At 38.7% G+C, this 23,150-nt stretch overlaps 2 protein-coding genes across 20 annotated transcripts in view; one reads left to right on the plus strand and one right to left on the minus strand.

Annotated features, from left to right (window-relative positions):
- Positions 1–23,150, plus strand: part of LOC134733710 (uncharacterized) — a 193,665-nt gene that overhangs the window by 59,525 nt on the left and 110,990 nt on the right. The window contains exon 2 of one of the 16 annotated variants that reach the window (XM_063624265.1): positions 2,193–2,450. The exons of the other annotated variants lie outside the window; for them this stretch is intronic. Coding sequence (XP_063480335.1) covers positions 2,193–2,246 — 54 coding nt within the window. The 3' untranslated portion in view covers positions 2,247–2,450. Of the gene's footprint in view, positions 1–2,192; positions 2,451–23,150 lie in introns of those variants that run through there. 16 annotated transcript variants of the gene reach the window in all.
- The window catches only part of DDAH1 (dimethylarginine dimethylaminohydrolase 1), a 270,534-nt gene that overhangs the window by 16,321 nt on the left and 231,063 nt on the right, over positions 1–23,150 (minus strand). For all 4 annotated transcript variants that reach the window (XM_063624255.1, XM_063624253.1, XM_063624252.1 and 1 more), the window contains 2 exons: positions 16,640–16,713; positions 15,546–15,665 (listed from right to left, as the gene is read on the minus strand). In XM_063624255.1, the coding sequence (XP_063480325.1) occupies positions 15,546–15,665; positions 16,640–16,713 (194 nt within the window). The remainder of the gene's footprint in view (positions 1–15,545; positions 15,666–16,639; positions 16,714–23,150) is intronic.

Here is a 23,150-nt window from a genome sequence, read left to right on the forward strand (position 1 = left end):
TAAAGGCCAGTACCTACTTTAGAATTATTTGAGGATAGTTTCAATTTTTCATTACTGGGAGGAAAGGAATTATAATATCTTTAGTGGGGAAATAATTTAATGCTGAGACTATATGAAGTAATTCACTGATAAATTCTACTGAGAGTTACTCTTAAAATAAATGACTTAACAAAACCCCAACAAAGCTACCTTAGGAGAAGCTTTTCAATTAATTTATCAAGACTCCACGGTTATCATTTTAAGACAGATTTAAGAATATGCCCAAAGAAATGACTTTTAATAATGAACAGGCCCCATTTGGAGCAGTGAGTAGTTCTGCTTAACTGAAAAAAATTACAAAAGTTATGTCAGGTGTAGCGTTTCTAAATGAAAGGGATGTATGAAGTGGTAACTGTAGATAACAGACAAGAAATATGCTTTTCCCCCTTGAAAATGCTGAAGGTGCTTATTATAAACACAAAGAGATTTTGTCTTTTGGGACAAAGAACAGATTTCTCCTTTCCTGTTGGAGTAATTATTTTCCTTTCTCTTGTATGTTGTTATTGTCTGAATAAGCTTACCATTTATTTGTAGCTGGGTTCAGGAGACACATGTATGTACATAAGACAGGGTGCTGGCCATTCAGCAGGGAACATGCAGAGAAAGATGCAGGAAGGCTGTGTCGCTCTTGAACATCTTTCCCTTTTTACACCCTAGTGGGCTCTGTGAGGATGCGTTCACACATCCTGCCTGGTAGGGCATCACCCCAGGCCAAGGAACAGGTTCTGTTTCCCGTTTGTGGATGCACAGAGGCTTTGTTAAAAGATGAGCACCATTTCAAATATCCCGAGAATGCAGCTGTTGGGCCGTTTAGTTCTATGTTCCAACATTTTTTCCTAAAAAAGCATGGAGGAGGTGGTACTGCTCCAGTGCTGTATGTAGTGTTTTTCCAACCCCAGGGACTGTACTTCCTGCTTCTCACTGTGTCTCAAGCCAGAATGGAAAGGAGACACACCTAAACCCTCCACACGTCACCACAAATTCCTTTCCCTAACAGCAGATTACTCGATATCCTGAGAGGCCCCAGACTCAACTCTGAATGATACAAATGAGTTCTACAGGATTTGGGGGAAAGATCTGAGAAGTCAAGTTGCTGTTCCGAATGCCCTTTCTGAATTTTGCCAAAGGAATGATTCCACTTTATGGAAACTAATTTGAGAGATTATTATTGGGATTAGATCAATTGGTGGTCAGCTCTGTTCAACAATCTTTTATGGTACGCCCCCTTCGGGCTCAGCACAATGGCAGTGTGAGGTGGGAAAGGGAAAGAGATGCCTTCAGGAGATGAAAATCTATCATTTAAGGCAGGACAAGCACATGAAAAGTATGCTAGCAGTAAAAAGACAGTCAACCTCACTTTTATTATAGGCAACTCCTTAATGAAGAAGGCACGCAGCTGCAGGGAGGAAATAGCTCTGAGAATCACTGTGGCCACACTGTCATGGTCTGTTATGCAGCTGCTGGTTGGAGGAATTGGCCTTGCTCCCCAGGGTGGAGCTGTCACAAAATAGAGTGGGAACTGTCTGGCTTTCAGCCCAAGAGAATCTGCATGGCAAGTTGCATTAACAACCAGGCATTTCCGGCAGTTCCCAACATTTCTGGGAATTTTCTCATCCAAACGACTGAAATCCCACTCCATTCTCTTGCTTCTTACTCATGCTTTCTTTGTATAACGGTAATTATGTTTTAAAAAATCCTGGGCTATGTTGTTTCATCGAACAATTTAGAACTTATTGGTCAAACTCTGAAGCAAAGGTATATAAAAGGTAGTTAGAGATGTTTAGGGAATATTCAAAGCACATTTTTGGGTCACTCATAATTGATCTTTCACATATATATAAATATATATATATAATATATATAAATATATATATAAATAAATAAATATATATAAAACAATGTACCCATCTTAACATATCAAAGCTAAACCAATATTAAAAACAACGGACTATAGAGTCTATTGATACAATATATGATGCCCAAGTACACTCTTCATTGCTGCTGCATATCTAAAATCATTTATTTATCTATCCATCAAGAGTGTATTGAGAGCCTGACAACATACCAGCATCAAGTCCTGGAGGTCTTTTAAAGGCTGAGATAATATAGCTATGGATAACATTCTAATGATAGCATATTTTCATGTTTTATAGTCTTTCCACAGACTAGTTCAAAATGAACACTGCCTGAGAGGGGCTTTAAGATGACTGACTAGAGGCACTGGACACCTGTTTCCCCAGCAAAGAAGAGCCAAAATAGCAAGTAGATAATCATACTTTGAATAGACATCTAAGAGAGAACGCTGGAATTCAGCAGAGAAGTGACAGAAAACACCTGAGATACTGAAGGAGAGGGAGGCAAGGTAGACAGCCTGGCTGGAATCAGCTGGGAGCCCAGAGAGGGTCCCTAGTGAGAGGAAAGGGTAAGTGAGAGATTCCCAGTGGTCCATGTTCCCATGCTGAGTCCTGAAATCCTAGTCATAAGAGTCTCTCAAACCCCAAGGACCTGAAACTGGTATTCCTGGGGTCCGTGTGGCAGCATTGCTCCAGAGAGGGAGCCCACTCAGGTCCCACGTACCCACTTAGTCCTGGACAGATAGAGAGCCAGTTAGAGAGCCCATTTCCCACCAGACTGCATTGTGCCCTGGGACCCAGCAACCCCTGTATCTTCACATCCCTGGAGCCCCACTAACAGAGGGCTGCAGGGTACAATGCAGGCTGGACACAGTAGAGTGGCAGGGTCTCCAGAACTCTAGCCCACACATTGTACTGCACACTGGGGAGGGTGATCCTGGGACAAAGGGAGCTGAACTAGTTGAAGCAATTCTCCTGCCTCAGCCTCCCAAGTAGCTGGGACTACAGGCACACACCACTATGACCAGCTAATTTTTGTATTTTTAGTAAAGATAGGGTTTCACCATATTGGCCAGGCTGGTCTCGAACTCCTGACCTCGTGATCCACCCGCCTTGGCCTCCCAAAGTCCTGGCATGAGCCACCACACCCGGCCAATAAAATTAATTTTTTCAAAAAGTTAACGTCCCTTTTCTTCCAGTCTATCCATTTTAATAACTCTGAAAACCCTCCTAAAGTCTCCTGATGCAATTTCCTTTAAAAGACACACTCACTCAGAGCTCTGCCTTCAATGAAGAGAAAAGAGCTGCCAGTCCACACTTTTGCATTATCCTTCTGTGCGATCCATACCAGTCACCGATCTTCCAACTTTCATCAGCTTTGGTTGCTCTCCAGAGACCTTTCTCAAATTCTCTCTAACAAGCTTCAGGGATGGGACCAGACAAACTTCTCCCGCAAACACAGATCTGGTTTTCCTTCCTCCTGCCGCTATTCCTTCTTGTAGAATTTAGTATCATGTATTTAGTATTATACCACAGGACTTCTTAGCTGGGAAGGAAGGCAGACTTTTCTCTATGTCTGAGGGACTGTGTGCCTAATGAGAATGAGCATAATAAAAACTCACTGCAGATACACTGTATTTATTTTAATATACATGTTATCAACAGAGAGAAGGGCACTATATGGAAAATGTGATAAACGAAAATCTTTCACTCTGTAGGCATTTCTTTCTAAAAAGACAGCATTTTAGAGAAAAGTTAGCATTTCATAAGCACTTGTATTTCAGTAATCTAGGGGAATTATGCCTGATTTTCCTTCATATGAGAGCTATTTCTCTAAAGTGCCAGGTATTTTACTCAATATGATATTACTCTGAATGATTTTAGGTGACATTTTCTGTTCAAGGACATAACAATTTACTTTAGGAATAGATTTTCTCTCCCTGCCCTCATGTAGGAACTGACATCTGGTGAACTCTAGACACAGCCAGTGTTCTCACAGCATGTGGATTACCTGCATCAGAATCACGCCATGGTTCCCAGTCTTGCTGAATCAGAATTTCTAGTGGTGAACCCCAGGAATGGGATGTACATTTTAAATGTGTACTGTGTGTGATTCTTGGGTACATCAAAGTTTGAGGACCACTAACTTATACTATTCAAATTAATATGATCTGGCTGGGTGTGGTGGCTCATGCCTGTAATTCCAGCACTTTGGGAGGCAGAGGTGGGGGATCATTTGAGGTCAGGAGTTCAAGACCAGCCTGGCCAACATGGTAAACCCCATCTCTACTAAAAAAAAAAATATATATATATATATATATATATATATATGATCTTCACATCTAACAGGTATTGTTACTGCTATTGATAATATGACTGGTAGCCGAACTTTGAGTTCTTATCGTTTGCCAGGGTGTGGATAAAAAAGAAATAAGTGATTAGAAAACATACAAAAACTGTAAAGATTCAGCGCTTTTCATTTAGCTCCTAATTGTTTTTCATTGTTGTTGTTTTGGGAACCCTATAACGGGTGAGTCACCTCTGAGTACGTGGTCACAGGTTTAAACTTGGTCCCACTTCGGGAAGAGATAAAGGGAATGGCTGTTGTAATCTATCTCCAAAGCTACCTTTAACATTTGCAGACAGGTAGTGTGATGAGTAATATGGGGACCCAACAGCAGCAACAGAACCATAACTGAGAAAATGAGATTTAGAAATAGTCTTAAAGATTATTGGACAAATACATTTTGAAAGATGAAAACAAGGAAAAATAGTAAGTGATTAAGAGCAGGGCAATGGTAGTGGGATGGTTTTGCAGAAGGGTGGTAGAAAATTTAATGTGTTTCTTTTGCATGTCAGTATTTCTAAGGATGATCCAAATTCTAGTATTGTGTCATGTGTGGGGAAGTTTTCCCCAGAGGCTGCAGAATAATTCACGGTCAAAATGTCACTTCTAATTTAGTGTCTATGTTTCACTCTATGCTTTATTAACCTTCAGCCAAGCAATAGGATACTTATCAACACCTATGGCATTTAATACATGTGATTTCCACAGAGAAACAGTAACCCAAAACTCAAAACCCTCCTCCTTCCAGCTCAACTGACACGTTTCCTAATCCCTTCAACACCAAAGGTACTGGTGTTGGCATGGCTGAGAGTATCACATAGGTCATGCTGTGATGTATGATCTCAGCCCATGAGACAGAAATCATCCTTTTTTTTTAAATCTTTTGCCAAATCAATTCAGCCAAGAAACAATCTGACACTGCTAGAGTTGGAAGGCATGCAAATGTTTTTAAGATGATTTTTTTGGTGGGCCTTGAGAGAGAGTAACAGATGAAAATAAATGGAAAAGGGTAAAGGACAGAGACTCCAGACTTGAGTGAGCACTGATTCCACTGCTGCCAATGGAAACTGAAATGGAAGCCAACCCTGTTAGTGTCTTACAAGCTTAGGCAATGGATGTCTACCAGAGCTGCTGTCATATCTGAGTACTGCTCCATTCCTAAAATGTGAGTCTAGGTCAGTAAAATCCAGCAACATTTGCCCACCAATTTTTGATGGTTTGTTCCTTTGTGGATGAGGAGAGCTGAATTCATGGTGACAGGGAGTTTAAACTCTTCCAAAAATTCTGCCAAAGGCACGCCATTGTGGTAGTTATTTCTGAAGTCATTTTGTTCATCATTGTCCCCAGGGGCACAGAACAGGGGTTCTGTAATTATCTTCCGACGTGTTGATCTGGTCCCTTTTTCTTCCTTTAAAGTCCATCAGTCACGATGTTCTGTTACTACTCTAAGTGGGCCTCACTTTCCGCACTGCCCTTTCCATTTTCACAGCTACTTTCCTAGTCCAGATCCTCCACTCATTTATTCATAGACTGTGCTGTGCAATGGCATCAGCTAGTTTTATTACTCCTAATCTTTATTCCTGTTAAATCATTATGGGAACCGTGCGAGACAGATCTTTCTGAAAAAAAAACACCTTCAGCCTCTACTCCTCTGCTAAAAACAATCTTTGTTGTCCCCCACAGCCCACAGATAAGAAAACCCTGATTTCATTGGCCAAGATAATTTGAAGCAGCCCCAACTTGTATCTTTGACCTTCTCTCTCTCTGTTTCCCTGCATCTAGCCCCCATTCCAGCCATTGTCTCTTGATGGTACTACTGACACTTCCCCAGACTGTCCTGTTTGTAATAACCACCACTCTTCTGTGCCAGCTATGGCTTACGTTCATTCAGGTGCACTCAGACTTTGAGTCCCGCTTCTGGTTGATCACTCCCTTTCCAGAACTCCTACCACCTTTCCTAGGACCCTGAACCATTTATTAGCCACTTGTGTTGCATGGTGACAGTTTTTATCTTTTAATGTTCTCTCTTGTTTCTCCAGCTAAATGGGAGCAGCCTTGAGGGCAGAGATCATTTCTCATCCGACTCAGTATCCCTGTGCTTGAGATAGTATCTTTCATATATTAATAGTTGCTGCTCAGTAAATCTTACCACTGTGATGTCTTTTCAATTGCTATTTTAAAAGTGTTTTTGCAGAAGAGACAGGAATAAGAGGTTTTGAAAATCTTAGCTGCTTTTCGTATCAGAGTTTTATGTATGAATTAGAAAATCATGTTTGTTAGATATCCAACTGAATAGTTATATATGAAATTGAAGCTTCTTCTAAGAAAATGGAATGAAGTTGGAGTCTTTCTGTGGTTTTCCTCAAACAGGCATAAAAACATTGCTAAGCACAAACAGATATAAAGATGTTCCGGCCAGGCGCGGTGGCTCATGCCTATAATCCCAGCACTTTGGGAGGCCGAGGCGGTGGGTCACGAGGTCAGGAGATTGAGACCATCCTGGCTAACACGGTAAAACCCCGTCTCTACTAAAAATACAAAAAATCAGCCGGGAAGGTGGCGGGCACCTGTAGTCCCAGCTAGTCGGGAGGCTGAGGCAGGAGAATGGAGTGAACCTGGGAGGTGGAGCTTGCAGTGAGCCGAGATCACGCCACTGCACTCCAGCCTGGGCGACAGAGCGAGACTCTGTCTCAAAAACAAAAACAAAAACACCCCAGATGTTCCATCACTTACAGGCACTGAAAGGACACTGTCACATTAAGATTGTGCAGTGAGCCCACTCTGAAGTCATTCTTACCGCTAGTGCTTTATAATTATATGGTTGCTACTTTTTGCCAAGTAGTCGTTTGCTCCATCCTAGGTTTCAGTCACGGTATTTCACCTTGACTGGCTAAAATTTCCAAGGGGAAGGAACAACACTCTCGATTCCTACTGAGGCTGATTCAACTTTGTTTTTTCAAGAAGAGAATGAGTATAGGAGATAGATAGGGGTCACACAGGGAGAGCTGGAGGCAGAGCCAGAATGACAATCCATGAAATGGATTCTAAGTTTTCTGCTTTGTCCTCATGGGCATTTTGGCCCTGTAGGCAATTATGCTTCATTAGTAGAATCAACATATGATTATTTTAAAAAGTAAAGTATTCTCTAATATCAGTAATAGTGTGAAGTTTAACTTTTTTCCCCCTTTTTGGCATATATCTTCACACAGTAAGATCAGCTCCTGTTGTTAGGTTTTTCTATGAGTGTGTGTGTGTGTGTGTGTGTGTGTGTGTGTGTGTGTGTTGAAGGAGGAGATATGGAAATATGAGTCAAATGCAAGCTTCCTGTTCTCAGAAAATAACATTAGTGATTTTGGTAACTTGGAATATTTTAATGAGGAATTTTAGCATGTCAAATGGATTAAATCATGGCATCCAAATTATTACCCAGTTAGGTATTATATTTCAAGTTTATACAATGTTTAATTCTGGGCAAGAAAAACCTAAGAAGTTTCTAGTTTTCTATGGCTTTAATTTGAATACTTTCTTTACTTTTACTGCTAATGTAATCGGGATATGTTAGTTTGCACCTATATGACAAAAAAGTTGGCTTCTTCAGGTGCACATTATTCAGGATTCTAAGCTAGGCACTTTTGGAAGTTGCAGGTATTCTTGAAAGCAGTGGCTCTCAACTTGGCCTGTGCATTAGAATCACCTGCAGAGCTTTTAAAAAATGCAGATGCCTGGATTCCATTCCAGACCCAGAACATCAGAATTTTCTGAGATAAACCCAGGGTAGTATGTTTTCAGAAAGCTACTCAGATGACTTTAAACCACTCTCTCACTAGGAACCAGTAATTTAAGGTCACTTACTTTTTCTTTCAGTAAGTGACCTTAAGGGTTGAAAGGCGCCTTACAAGTCTATGTGGCCAACCATCCAACAGATGATTACCCCTACAATATCCTATAGAGTCAGTTTAATACTTTTTGATGGTCTAGTATATACTGGACAGGATGAACAGCACTTTTAAATATAATTTCTTCCTTTTTCCCTTTGACATTTTCTTGAAAGCCCAAAAGGAAAAAAAAAGCACATTATTCCCTTTCTCCTACTTGGCCAATTTTGACTTCTTCCTGCCTTGGGACTAATGCTAAAATTCAGCATGGCTGTTTTGGTGTCATAGCTTCAAATTATTTATTGGCTTATTATGCCAAAACATTTTATTTTGGCCACCCTAGCCTTGTTGGCATACAGCTCTGGGAATATTGTCAGATGAGGCAACTGCTGCCAGGAAAAGGAGCATAAACAGTTGTTACAAATTCAGAGGCTATTTGGTTTTGTGTTTTAATTTCTGAATACACACATGGCAGATTTAAAAAATCATTGTTTTGTGGAGCTGGTGAATACAACAGCCAGATAATAAGACAAAATTAAACCTACAATGGGATTGTCAGTATGCCTTTCATAGCAGAGATCCAAAGTGGAAAATCTTGTGGCTACACACTATAATTCCCTGTGACAACAATAACTAAAAATGCAAAGTCTGTATTTTTTCCATTTCAATCACCCTGTTGATATGAGTTAGTTCTCATTCTGTCTTTTGGGTTTTGCTAGTTGTCATTAAAGGAAATTCCAGGCAATAAAAAACATATAAAATCCAAACACATTAAGGGTTTTTCCATCTTCATTTTTTATATGACCATCTATAAAATAACATGGACATTTTTGGACATAAAAGTAATGCTGCAGCTGAGTCAAAACAAGAGGAAATACAGTCTGAGTGATCTCTATTATATAGTTAGTCATTCAAAAGAAAAACAGGCTGTGTGCTATGCAATTTAAATGAGGTACAAAGCAGCTCTTGTCTTCATTCAAGGAATCTTAGAAATTCAGTTAGTTATTTCAGGAAGTAGATAAGAAACCTAAAAGACATTTCCACTGAGATGCATTGTGAGCATTTTAATTTAAAACTACAAGTCTATTGAAAAACCACATACTGTATTTAAGCTCCATTTACATGACAAAGGCACAAAAAATGGAGTGGTGATCTCATAATTATTTTCTTACCACGTCCTTGTAGTATTTTTATTAAAAGTATTTTTAGGTAATAATTTATTGTGATACAAAAGAACAGAATTACTGATTTTAAAAAAGTCCACCAAAGAAAACTATAGCTGCACCCCATAAACATACACAAATGTAATATATGAAAAAAATGAAAACAAAAACAAAACAAGACAAAACAACAAAAAATTCCTCTCCCATGGGGTTAGGAAGGTGAGGATGCTCCTCCTGCTGCCCGGCCAGCAGATGGCACAGTCCCCCAGCCAGTCAGTGCTGCAGTACCTCCCAGGTGGGGTCAGCAGCTTCCTCCTCTGAATAGTTTCAGGAAAGTTTTAGCTAAAGGTACCACCTCCCCTGACCTCCCTCCCTCCCTTCCTTCCCTTCATCCTTCCCTCCCTTCATCTTTTCTTCCTTAAATTTTTTTTTCTCCAATTGACTGGAAGAGTGAATGCTACCAGTGAGGTCGAGTTAAAAATCATTACTGAGAATTACTGTGAGTCCCTCCTGAGGCAGATATTACTATCTGTCCTCCTGTGAAGATAGCATGTAATTAATCCAGGTTTTTGGAAAAGAAGGCAATTTTAGGGAGGATCTAGAAAAAGAACAAGGTGAGATGTGGTATAGATTTACTCTTTCTTATGTCTTTTTCCCCCTTAATTAAAAAAATTAAAAACAGGGTAGTCTGTGGAAAAGACAGGCATCATGTAGAATGGGAAAGCAGGGGGTTAGGAGTTAGGCACACTTGGTTATTGGAGAATTATTTCTGTAAGTCAATCATAGCCTACTTCCAACAATGTAACATATATATTTTTCCTAAACTTTAAAAAATTAAAGTATAACATACAAAGTGTAATATATAAAGTATAACACACAAAGTGGCCCTCTGGACCATGACTGCCTCCCTTCTTCTTAAAATAACTATTATTCTGACAGACAGGTAACAGTAGAGAGTAGCCTTGCCTCTTGTTTAACTATGTGCATGAAAGAATAGAATATTCTTTGCGGGGTTGGCTTCTTTTGTTCAAATTATGTTTCTGAGCAGCATTTCCAGCTTTGGAGTCACTGGAGTACTCATCTTTTTAGAGAAGGCAAACATTCCTTCTGGAAGAGTACAAACAGGTCTAATGCCTGTGTGCTAATTAATTTGTCTGTCTTACATTATTTTTTTTTACAGGTAGAGGGGTATGAAGGTGAGATGCAAAGTTCGCAGAAAAACTATAGGAAATGCAGGTTGCTCTAAAAACTAATTTGGCCTAAATAATAGTATTTCTAGGATCAGACTTGCTGTTAAATATCTAGCATTGGTTCAAACCAGCCTAACTTCTAGTACCTTTGCCATATGGATGGTAAAATGCAGTAATAATGTCTTCCTTTCTTCTTTCCCTAGACTGGTACCCTGTATTAAATGTGCTCTGGTGGCCAGGCGAGGTGGCTCACGCCTGTAATCCCAGTACTTTGGGAGGCTGAGGCAGGCAGATCACCTGAGGTCAGGAGTTCGAGACCAGCCTGGCCTACATGGTGAAACCCCATCTCTACTAAAAATACAAAAATTAGCTGGGCGTGGTGGCGGGTACCTATAATCCCAGTTACTCAGGAGGCTGAGGCAGGAGAATCTCTTGAAAGTGGGAGGCGGAGATTGCAGTGAGCCAAGATCAGGCCACTGCTCTCCAGCCTGGGCAACAGAGTGAGACTCCAACTTAAATGAATGAATGAATGAATGAACGAATTTATGTGTTCTGGGCTTTTTAGCTGAGAATTGCTAAACTCTTCCTAGGTGGATGATTTCATTTAAATATGCCATGCACACACTATTAAATCTACTATAATCTCAACTGGCAAGATGATGATCTCCATAAGAATCCACTTCATTAACCAAGAGTAGATTGCAACCCATTACAAAGTATTTCAAATGCAATAAAACTACCCAGAAACCCTTGGGGCTCTCAGCTTTACCTAAATATGGGAGAAGTAGATTCATTATGAAGGAACCAAGTACCCAGAGAGCAGTGACAGAGGTAAGAAGTAATCAAGCTTTCAGTGTGTAGCACAGGAAGGCACAATTCACCTCTGTTTAAGTAATATGCCCTTTAAAGAGATGCCCAAGTGGCCAGGGACTTCTCTACAGAGGAAAGAACTGAGACATCAAGGTTTACAAGGGAAAAAATAAATATCTGGTACCAAACTCACACCTTTCCTGAGACTGCTCAGATCCTGGATACCAACAAACAATGGAAAGTCAGGAGGTAGGTGGAGAGACACGGAAGGAGCAGACAAGCTCAGCTAGAATCAATCTATGGCAAAATAATTAGAAAAGGTTTTCTAATTAAAAAAGAAGATTCAGTATGGAGTGGGGTAGGCAACTGGGGCCAGGGGAATCAGGGCCCAGGAAACTTGTTTCTGGAACCGTAAGATCCCACTCAAAATGATTATTTCATCAGGTCTCAGTATTTTGAACTGTAAAATGGGAAAAACAAAACCAATCACACTTTTATCACTTGTAAGTGATATATTTGTCTCCTCTATTCATCTGTCTTCCTGCCTGTCTATAATAACATGGAGTATTTATATTTCTATGTTAGTAGTTAGCAATTAATAATTGCCCCATTAGATCTAATTAAACTAAAGAGCTTCTGCACAGCAAAAGAACTATCATCGGAGTGAACAGGCAACCTACAGAATGGGAGAAAATTTTTGCAATCTACTCATCTGACAAAGGGTTAATATCCAGAATCTACAAAGAACTCAAACAAACTTACAAGAAAAAAACAAACAACCCCATCAAAAAGTGGGCAAAGGATATGAACAGACACTTCTCAAAAGAAGACATTTATGCAGCCAACAGACACATGAAAAAATGTTCATCATCACTGGCCATCAGAGAAATGCAAATCAAAACCACAATGAGATACCATCTCACACCAGTTAGAATGGCCATCATTAAAAAGTCAGGAAACAACAGGTGCTGGAGAGGATATGGAGAAATAGGAACACTTTTACACTGTTGGTGGGACTGTCAACTAGTTCAACCATTGTGGAAGACAGTGTGGTGATTCCTCAAGGATCTAGAACTAGAAATACCATTTGACCCAGCCATCCCATTAGTGGGTATATACCCAAAGGATTATAAATCATGCTGCTATAAAGACACATGCACACGTATGTTTATTGTGGCACTATTCACAATAGCAAAGACTTGGAACCAACCCAAATGTCCATCAATGATAGACTAGATTAAGAAAATGTGGCATATATACACCATGGAATACTATGCAGCCATAAAAAAGGATGAGTTCATGTCCTTTGTAGGGACATGGATGAAACTGGAAAACATCATTCTCAGTAAACTATCGCAAGGACAAAAAACCAAACACCGCATGTTCTCACTCATAGGTGGGAATTGAATAATGAGAACTCATGGACACAGGAAGGGGAACATCACACACCGGGGCCTGCCGTGGGATGGGGGAGGGGGGAGGGATAGCATTGGGAGATATACCTAATGTAAATGACGAGTTAATAGGTGTGGCATACCAACATGGCACATGTATACATATATAACAAACCTGCACACTGTGCACATGTACCCTAGAACTTAAAGTATAATTAAAAAAAAGAAAAAATAATTGCCCCATTATTAATTTTATTGATGGTTATAATATAGAAACCAAACTGCTCTCAAATAAATAAAGCAGCTGAGTTCATGGAAACCTGAGTTTCACCAACCCATTTCGAACCTGTGACTATTTCCTTAGGAGAGCTCATTATTCCCCAGATCAGTTTGTCCTCTTATTTTCACTACAAGGTAACATGACATTTTTGATGCTAGAAACATGGCAGGTGGGCATTCACCAAATCCACAGGCCTGTGGTTTAGGCAGTACATTTGCTGATGGAAAATGCAATCTCCAACGAATGCCTTTCTAGCTAGTGAGGATTATTTATAGGTTCTGACAAGTAGAAAAGGAACATCATTATTAACACTAACTCGAATGAACTCTACAGGAAGGAGGACTATAAAGTCTTCATAGGATGCCCTTAACAGATGTGGTCTGAGAAAATTTGACCTTGGGAAGGGAAAGATGAAGAGAGAAATAGGGGTGAGTTGTCAAGCCATGCAATAGGACTTAGGGCTTGGGTTTTTTTTCCTAGGTCATCAGTGGTCCTCTTTTCTGACTGCAGGGTCTTCCTTTTCCACTGTTGGTCCAACATCTCTGAAACAATGCAGGGTTTTCTCCTCAAAGACCTGCTGGTACCCAGATTGCTCCCTCACGGTGATAATCTTGTCTTCCTCACTGTTAAGTTCCTACTTCTTCAGATCTCACCTGCCCCTTCCACCTGTACCCCTGGAAACCCACTAGAAACTCCTTTACAAGTTGAGCTGGTTTGCTCATATCTCATGAATGTACTTTGCTCAGTCTTTGCTTATGCCATGTCCCCACCTGTAATTTTCTCTCATTGAATTCTACCCTGTCAAATGTCATCCATCCTTCAAGACTCACATCTAGTCTTGTTTTCTCTACAAAGCTTTCTCTGAATATCTAGGCCTCAGGGAGTGCCCCCTTTTCCTCTGAACTTTGAAGAGCAGTTAGGGCCTGTATCATATAACGTAGTGCTAATTAGTCATATTTGATTACCTTTTGTTATGTTTTAGTCTCTCTAGACTATTTATTTGAGTTACAGACCTATTGAGGTAGGGACCAAACGATTTGAGTTAGAGACCTAGTCTACCCAGAATGGCAGAAGGGGCCACTTTTTCTAGTTGGTCCACCCAGAAGAAGTTCTTTCTGCTAATACACACAAATGCATGGTATAGACCAGCTTAAACCCTCTCATCTTATAATCGATCTCAGACATATGCAGACCAGCCTAGCTACCACGGATAGATACCACAGTCCCTAAGGAGAAAAATAATCTTCCTAGACCTCCTGAGTGACACCATTTATCAAATGTTTTCTTTCAAGACACCAGCTTTTTTTATATGCAAGAAGTTGACATGAACTTTCAGACAGAGCAGAACAAAAAACATTCTCTAAAGTAAATGAACAAAAGCCACCATGATACAAATCAAATTCTGAGACAGATTGTTCAGCAACAATAAAAGCCTCAGAAACAGAATCAAAGATACAGTTTGGAAAGAGGCAGAACAAAGGCCAGGTGAGCTAGCTGAAAGAGTGGCAGATAATACAGAGGGGAAATTTAGCTCAAGGAAATGATTGCTTCCCAGCCGAACCACCACACTTGGCACTGAGGTAGAAGAGAAAAGACCTGAAAGAGCCTCAGGGCCCACAGATTTGCTGTCTATGACTAAGAGGAAATTCTGGCTTTGGCCCTTTAATAAGTCATGCATGCTGGTGTGCAGGACCAGCTAAGAGGAAGGGGCTGCAGTCCTGACCCACCATTTAGTATTAGCACTATAACCTGGGGTGAGTCACTTGATCTAGTTTTCTCATTTGCAAAATGGAGATAATATCACCTCTCTCATTCATTTATTCATCCCTTCATCAGACATTTATGAAGGGCCCACTGTGGGCCAAGTGCAAAGGAGCACAATGATGAGCAAAACAGACACAGTCTTTTATCCTTATTGGGTGTCCAGATCATCTCACGGGGTTGAAGTTATACAGAAGGAAAGGGAAAGCACTGCACTGTAACAACAGAAGGTCATCTCCTTTATCAATGACTTCCACTCTTGATTTAGCTATGTGACCCGGGCAAGTCTAATTTTCTTCTGGCAAGTCTACTACCTATAAAATGAGGAAATTTCTGGTCTTAAAATGTTATTATTCCAAATGCAAATGAAGAAGTTAAGCTTTTTAGGTACTTCTGAATCATGGCTTTCTGAAAGATTACTATGAAATAGTCCAGATGCAACAAAAGGATAAGAATAATATAACAAACCCTGTGTACCAACTCTCCAACTGAAGTAAGAAGACATTACAAGGAGCTCTATCTGGTGGCATGCCCTCCTTTCCCCTGAGGGATAATGTTGATGAGTTTGGTGTTTATTATTTCGAATCATGGCCTTTTTTAGGAAATCTGGTGTGTAACTAAAAACAGTTCACCGGTGAAGAGTTCTTCCTACACTTAGGTGTTCCTGGCTTCTAATGAATGTGAGGTCACAATAGTGCACATCACAGAAGCTAAAATACCTGCCTGTTCTCTCCCTGCCAACCCTGCTTGTTACTCCCCCAGCAGAGAGAATGTGAAAAGCCCTGTGGCAGGCACCCCCACTACATTTAGAAGGAGCACAGTTTTGTATTTACCTTAAGGGCCTTCTGTGCAGATTCACTAGACCCAATTGCAATCAGGTTAGGCCCAGCCATGCTGCAGAAACTCTTCAAATGCAACCCATCTGCCACTGGCACTGTGGAGACTGCATAGTCCTACGTGGACAATAGAAAAACAAGCAGTTTAGTATTGCAGAATAATTCTAAAACTGATTAAAAACCTCCCTGAACTACACCTACTCCTTGAAGGCTGACAGGGACCTTGAATATTTGGAAGAAAAACTGGGACCCACAGCTTTGGATATTGCTAGTTAAATGAAGACTGCTTCTAAGAAGACAGCAGAGTCACCAGATGTGTGACTGCTGCAACATCTTTGCTGGCTGTTTGATCTATGGAGTGGGCTACTCTGGGAGGGTGTATTTGAATATCCTGTGTAAATAGTGGCTCAGCTGGAGACTCACATCCTCATGGGGAATGGAGCATCTTGAGAGTTATATCCCTTCCTATGCAGTGTAGAGAGCCAATCTATTGATAATCAATAGAGTAAAGGGACCTTAAGAGGATGTATGTGCAACACCTAGCACAGTTTCCAGCACACAGAAGGCACTCAAGCACAGGTGACCCCTGATTCCAATCTAAAAAAAATCTGTATTTCATAACAAAGTCAATTGGGTTTCCAGGTTTTTTGGTTTTTTTTTTTTAGAGACAGGGTCTCACCATGTTGCCCAGCCTCATTTGGAACTCCTGGGCTCACATAATCCTCCTGCCTTGGCCTCCCAAAGTGCTGGGATTACAGGTGTGAGCCATCACGCCCGGCCTTCCAGATTTTTTTTTTAAGTTGTTGATTGTTCCAGGAACATCTGCCAGGTGGTTGTATAATTATACACTGGGAGAAGACAGAAGATGCCCAGGCTAACTTTGTTGTTCTTGTGGTAGCCCAATGAAGCTGAATTATTGAGGAATTTGAATTTTATAGCTTCTAAAACTTCTAGTAAATGTACAAATATTACAAATTATTGTACAAAGCCAGTGAAGCGTAAACACCATTACTCATGACATTGATTCAATGGTTCTATGATTATTTATTAAGTAATTACTTTGTGCCAGGCATAAACTATCTTTTACCTACCTTAAAAGTATCAGCCAAGATTTCAGCACCTCGTTGATTTGTCCTTTTGGAAAGGCCCACAAAAAATTCTCTGCCTATAATAGATGTCATGGAACATAGTGAGCGGGTGGCACCAGTGACTGTACATCATTTCTTTTATCTATAAATAATGACCTTAAAGCATCACACAGTTCTCTCTTACCACAGAGGACAGCTTCACTAAAGAGACTACAAAAAATGATTTCAAACTACTGCCCTTAAGAATAAACTTTTTCAAATTCAAAAGGGCAGAAAGCAGGATGGTGGTTTCCAGGAGCCATGGAGAAGGGTAAATGGGGAGTTATTGTTTAATGGATAGGAAGTTTCAGTTTGGGAAGATGAAAAAGTTCTGGAGATGCCTGGTGGTGATGGTTGCCTTAACACTGTGAATGTTCATGCCTCTGAACTGTACACTTAAAAATGGTTAAAATGGTAAATTTTATGTTATGTATATTTTACCACAATAAGGAATGAAATTTTTATTTAGGCAAAAATAAACAGATTGATAATCTCTGATCAGAAATTAAGTAACAGCAATGACAATTTAACAGTAAAACAGTTCCTCAAATAACATCATTTTGCTCAACTTTGATGAGGAAAAAGAAAAAATCGATTCTGAGCTGGGGCCATGGTCTGTAGGGAGTTTGTACATTCTCTCTAGGCCTGCATGGGTTTCCTCCCACATCCCAGAGCTGTGCACAGCAGGTGAATTTTCATGTTTACAGGGTCCCAGTCTGAGCAAGTGTGGGTGTGTGTGGGTGAGTGTGCTGTGATGGGATGGTGTCCTGTCCAGGGCGGGTTGCCGCCTTGCACCCTGAGCTTCCAGGATAGCCTTCAGCCACCCTCGATGACCCTAAACTGGAAGAAGTGTGTTAGAAAATGAATGGATACAAATGATTGTAATAAAGTATCCAATAATCATACAAATGTACAACAATAAACAGTGTTGTAGGAAAGTGCTCAATGAGCCCACCATATTTGTGATTGTTCTGAGCTGTATGGTGGGAGGAGGGGCTCCTTACAGTTTTAGCTTTGCAAACATTTATTCCCTGATTTAATCCACCACCACTACAACTGCTGTCACTCAGTAATTGGCCAAAAATTGGGCAATTATCTTGTTTTTATTAATTTAAAAAAATGTACATATGGCTGACATTTATTTCAATGCTTAATATTATAAGTATTTTGGGTTTTGATTTAGAAGCTGGGTGATATTTTTGTGACTAGAAATATGCCAGAGGAACTTAACTCTTTTTTATATTAGCCTATGGTAAAAATGGTTTTGTTATATGTCACTTTGCTTAAAAGTCACAGTTTCCACGAACCTATCAACATTGTTATATGAGAATTTATTATACTACCTTTTTTTTTTCACTAAAAGAACAGTACTAGACATTGTTGATAAATTCGGATTCTTTTCTTATAAAATGATCACGTGAGGCCTGAGGAAACAATCTGGGGAAAGTGAGTTAAGTGCTGACTGGTCTTCAGGTCCAACCTCTAAGAGCCCTGTCTTTGAAACTACACATCCATATATTTGAAATCAAAACATCAAAAGATACCTATGTACAAAGTACAAAATTTCTGCAGGATGAAACTTCCTTCTTATTTGACTTTTCTGAAATTCAGCAGTTTTTCTACTCAGAAGGCAAAACACTAGATAAAAATGGTCTCTTAGTTACAGGCAAATAATTATAGTATGGAGTTAGGCAATACATAAATGTGGGAATTCTCATCTTCCCTTTATTTATTGAAATTCCACATAATATGTGGAAAAGATATTGAAAGAGAAATATCTTTTTGCCTCAGAGTATTATGGTAAAGTATAAGAAGAGTAGCCATGCAGAAGGAAGTGCTTGATAGATTTTATAAATATAATAACTTTAATCTTCATAATGTCCTTATTAAAGGGGCAAATGACATAGGTCAGCTGATGTTATGACAATATCCAAGGGCCTATGTTGTTGGCAGACACAGGAATCTTTTTTGGCACACTGACAGTTTTTTGGGTAATGGTATGATTGTGTTGTCCTTTAAGAAAACTCACTATATAAAGATCAAAATTTAACTCAAGGAGAGGTATTTTACTTGAAAAAAGTATTATGCACTTTATTAAATAGTCAGCTACAATGAAAAAATACCAAGTTTCCTTAATTCTTTCAAGATAAAAATAGGTTTATAAATTATTTATAACTTTTAAGAAAGTCTTTTAAGAAAAACATAATACTCTGAGGCAAAAAAGTACTGATTTCTCTCTGAATATGTTTTCCCACATTTCATGTGGAATTCTTTTCCAAGAAACAAAGGGAGGATGAAAATTTCCACATTTATGTATATAACAAATTTATAGCGTGGCATGCATACCATTTCCATTTTAAAAGACTAAGGTGTTTAGAGCGTGATGTGGGCTGATTAAAAAAAAGAAAAAAAAAGGCTAAGATGTGATGGGAAAGTACCAAGAGAAGGATGCTGCTTATCTCTTCAAAGTAGGTTGGACTTCTGTCTCTGGCAGTACGGTGGATGAGATCTCCTAAATAATCTTCCTGATGGAAACAACTAAAATACTGCAATGGACATCTAAATTTTTTTGATGTCTTTTGTGTCATTTTCTTCTATGCCAATTCACATTTTTGTTTTTCCCCTTCCTGTCTCAGTCATTTATAGGAGAAACCAGGCCATTTTTCCTACTGACTGTCCTACATTCTTGCTTTGACTGGTTGCTTCCTCTTGTAACTTAGCATTTAAATTTTTTCCTTTATCCTTTGTATTTTCAGTAAGCAGGCAGTTTCATGTAGATGGTTAATTAGATGCTCATTCATATATTTTTTAATAGGACTACTGTGGGTTCAAGTGGCATCAGCCTGATTCCCTCATTATAAAGTTTCCTGTTGAGCTTTCATATAGCAGTTTTAATATCATTTGTTGATCATTGCACAGATCCATTATTTTTATTAGGAATCTGCATTTACTGGCTGCAACCCTAAAAAGAAAATCTCTCCTCAAGTATTTGGTCTACTTGAAATAAAATTCATAAACGAAAGAAAAGCTAAATGCTTGAGTCTTTCTTTTACATATAAATTATTAGAGTTAGGAGTTAGTGTTCCACCAACTTGCAATAACCAATAAGTTTTTTTAAAAAAAACATCATTACCTTTGAATGAATCAAAGATTAAATCACAGTGGAAATTAGAAAACATTTAAAAAAACTAAATGATAACAAAAAATATCCATATCAAAATAAGAAGGAGTCTGATAAAGTAGTACTTGGAGGCCAAGTTACATAGCCTTAAAAGCTTACATTAGAGAAGATGAAAAGCTAAAATTAATGAGATAAAATTCCAACTTGAGATGTAGAAAAAAAGAGAACAGAGTAAAAAGAAAGAAATGTGAAGGAAGGAAATACAGAAACAGAAAAGAAACATTCAAGAGAAAGAGTTCAACCAACCCAATAGGTGGTCCTTAGGAAAGATTAATAAAATTAACAAACCTCTGGCAAACAAAGAAAGAAGGCATAAATTAACATTACCAAAGAAAAGATAATATAGCTATAGTTGCTGTGAAGCTTAAACAGATATTAGAAAATATAAATAACTTTATACCCAACATACTGAAAACTTAAAATAGATAAAATCTTAGAAAATGGAACACATCAAAACTGACTCAGGAAAATCTAAATTGTCACATAATCATTAATGAACTAAATCAGTTTTAAATTTCTCCATAAAGAAGGCACAAGAGCCTGTTTCCAAAGTTTAAGGAATATATAATTCAAATAGTATTGATTCCAGAGAATAGAAAAAGAGGAAATATTCCCTAACACATTCTATGAGGCTAATGTAATTCTTTTATCAAAACCAGACAAGGATAACAAGAAATATAAATTATAGGCCACAAAAATAATAGTCATAACAAAATGTTATCGAAGTAAATTCAACACTGTGTTAAAAAGAGAATACATCATGATCAAATTTGATTTCATGCTGGGGTTGCAAGACTGGTCAAATATCAGAAAATTAATTAATGAAATTAACTACATCAACAGATTAAAGAAAATCATATAATCATTTCAGTGACACAAAAAATAGTTTATCACCTGAAATTCATTTCCAGGTGTTTACTTTAGAGAAACTCTTGTATATGTTCCCAGGAGACACACACAAGAATGTACATAGAACCACAGAAGATAATCCACAAAAACTGGAAAACATCCAAAAACACATCAGTAGTAAAACGAATACATACATTATGGTGTATTCTTATCACAGAGAACTACACAACATTGAAAATGAACTATAGCTACACACATCAACTTAGTTCAAAAGTAGAAAAATCACCTGAGTTCATATAATGTGACTCTGATAAAGGTATCTTGTAGCTTTATAAAACTACAAGACAAACAAATCTAAAACAACATACACTTTAGGAATACATGCATGGGGGCAAAACTCAAAGAACAACAAAGCAATAATTAACACAAAATTCAAGACAGTGGTTACTTGAGGCCGGGGGAGAGGCTGGCTGTGACTGGGGACCCCACAGGGGTGTCTATGGTCCTGGCAATGTTCTATTTCTTAAGTCAGGAGGTGGACACCCAAGTGTTCATTTTATTATTGATGTTTAAACTATACATAAACATTTTATAACTGTTTTTTAATGTACTCTATATTTCACAAAAATAAATAAAAGTAGAGGTAAGTTGCTGTCTATTTAAGAGAAATGGGATTGAAACAATTTTTGCCAGTAGCTGCTTGCCTGACTGACAGATTTCCCAGCAGGAACAGGATTTGGAAAGCAGCTTTCCTTCTGTCCACTTCCTGATAAATTATTAATGAGGCTTTGAATTACAGAGCAAAGAGGACATAGAGCACATAGAAAATGTTACAGACCTTATTTCTTATCTAACTCTTCCTAATCCAAAAATTGAGTGGTAATAGTTGTATAACATTATGAATGTAATTAATGTCACTTGAATTGTACACTTAATAATGGTTAAAATTGCAAATGTTATGTTATGTGTGTTTAACCACAATAAAATAAAAGAGATGAAGAAAAGTGACAAGTAGAAAATAGAAGGCAGGAACACATATTAGGTGTGAATGGGGTGCCAAGGAGGTAAAGATATCCCGACATCATCTCAGTTTTGAACAAAGTAACTATTAACACATTAGCTTAAGTATTGAATATAACAAATAAAAAAAGTCTACAGGTAGTATCAAAGGCAAGCCTAAATGCTTAGTACCTACTTTGAAGATAGGTCAAAACTACTAGGCTTGAGATGCTAGGGAAAGACCTTTGACCAAAAGAAGAGACTCCTAGTGTAAGTTGCAATTTCACACTGAGGAGATTTTAGGGGGTCTTTCTGGCTCATCTGCTAAAATGAATGGTTGTGAACATAGCTTGGTTAAGCCATATTTCAAATGTTAACAGTACCTGCTTACAATAAGTTATTCATTGCATGGCTATGTTCTGATAAAAAAGAGTTATATTGTAAGGAAGTGTGATTTACACATCTAACTTTTCACAAAAGCCTATTTTGTTAGAGAAACAGGCTGTTGTTCTGTACTGTCAAAAAGAATGAAAGTGCTATCAATGGGAGACACAAAGAATATTCTAAGGGGAACTTACTAGGCAGATTCAAAGAATGCCTGAGTCTGCTTGGGCACACCCAGAGCTAAGAATGCAGCGTAGGCCTTCTTGACTCCTTGTTCTGTGTTCTTAGGGTTCAATGGGCATGCAAACCAAACCCCAGAGATGGACCACTGCATGTGACAGTGGCAGCACAGGTGCAGTACACAACTCCAGGGCATACTATTCACACAATCCCTAACAAGAATGGCGCCCCCAGAGCTGGCAACGTGGTGGCCCCACCCATAGCGACAGCATGTGACACTTAGCAAAGAACTACTGAAATGTCACAGAATAAACACTATTCCTTCTTCAGGAACATTAATTATGTCCAAAGTAAGCAATGCAAAACATTATTTTGATATTAAAACAAAAATGGCTATATCTTGACTATACATATATATGAGATTCAATATAAAATTCACATCAGCCAAAATATTAGACTTCCAAGAAGCTTCACGCTTTCAGTGGGCCACTTGGGGCCACATTCCCAAGTCCCCGAGGACCAGCTTTTGCTGTCAGGGCTACATTGGTGAAATGTATTCTCTGACATGTCTGGGAAAATAAACTCTCACTATAAATTAAAATTACTATTGATTATCTTGCTCATCAGTATAACCAGAATGAATTTGGGGACCCAGATTTTACACATGATTTTATACAACACTAATTATATGACAAATGAGTTGAAAAGGTTAAATGCTAAAATTACTGTTTCTTTAGTAGCCACATTACACATTGTAAAAAATGACTCCAGTTAGATCAATAATAATATTAGCTGTTCATATTTTGTTGAGTTCTGCTATTATCCATCTGGCATTAAGCCAAGTCAATTTGCATAGAAATTATTTAAATCCACCTTGCCATC

Source organism: Symphalangus syndactylus, chromosome 12 (assembly GCF_028878055.3).
Source record: "Symphalangus syndactylus isolate Jambi chromosome 12, NHGRI_mSymSyn1-v2.1_pri, whole genome shotgun sequence".
Lineage (NCBI taxonomy): Eukaryota > Metazoa > Chordata > Mammalia > Primates > Hylobatidae > Symphalangus > Symphalangus syndactylus.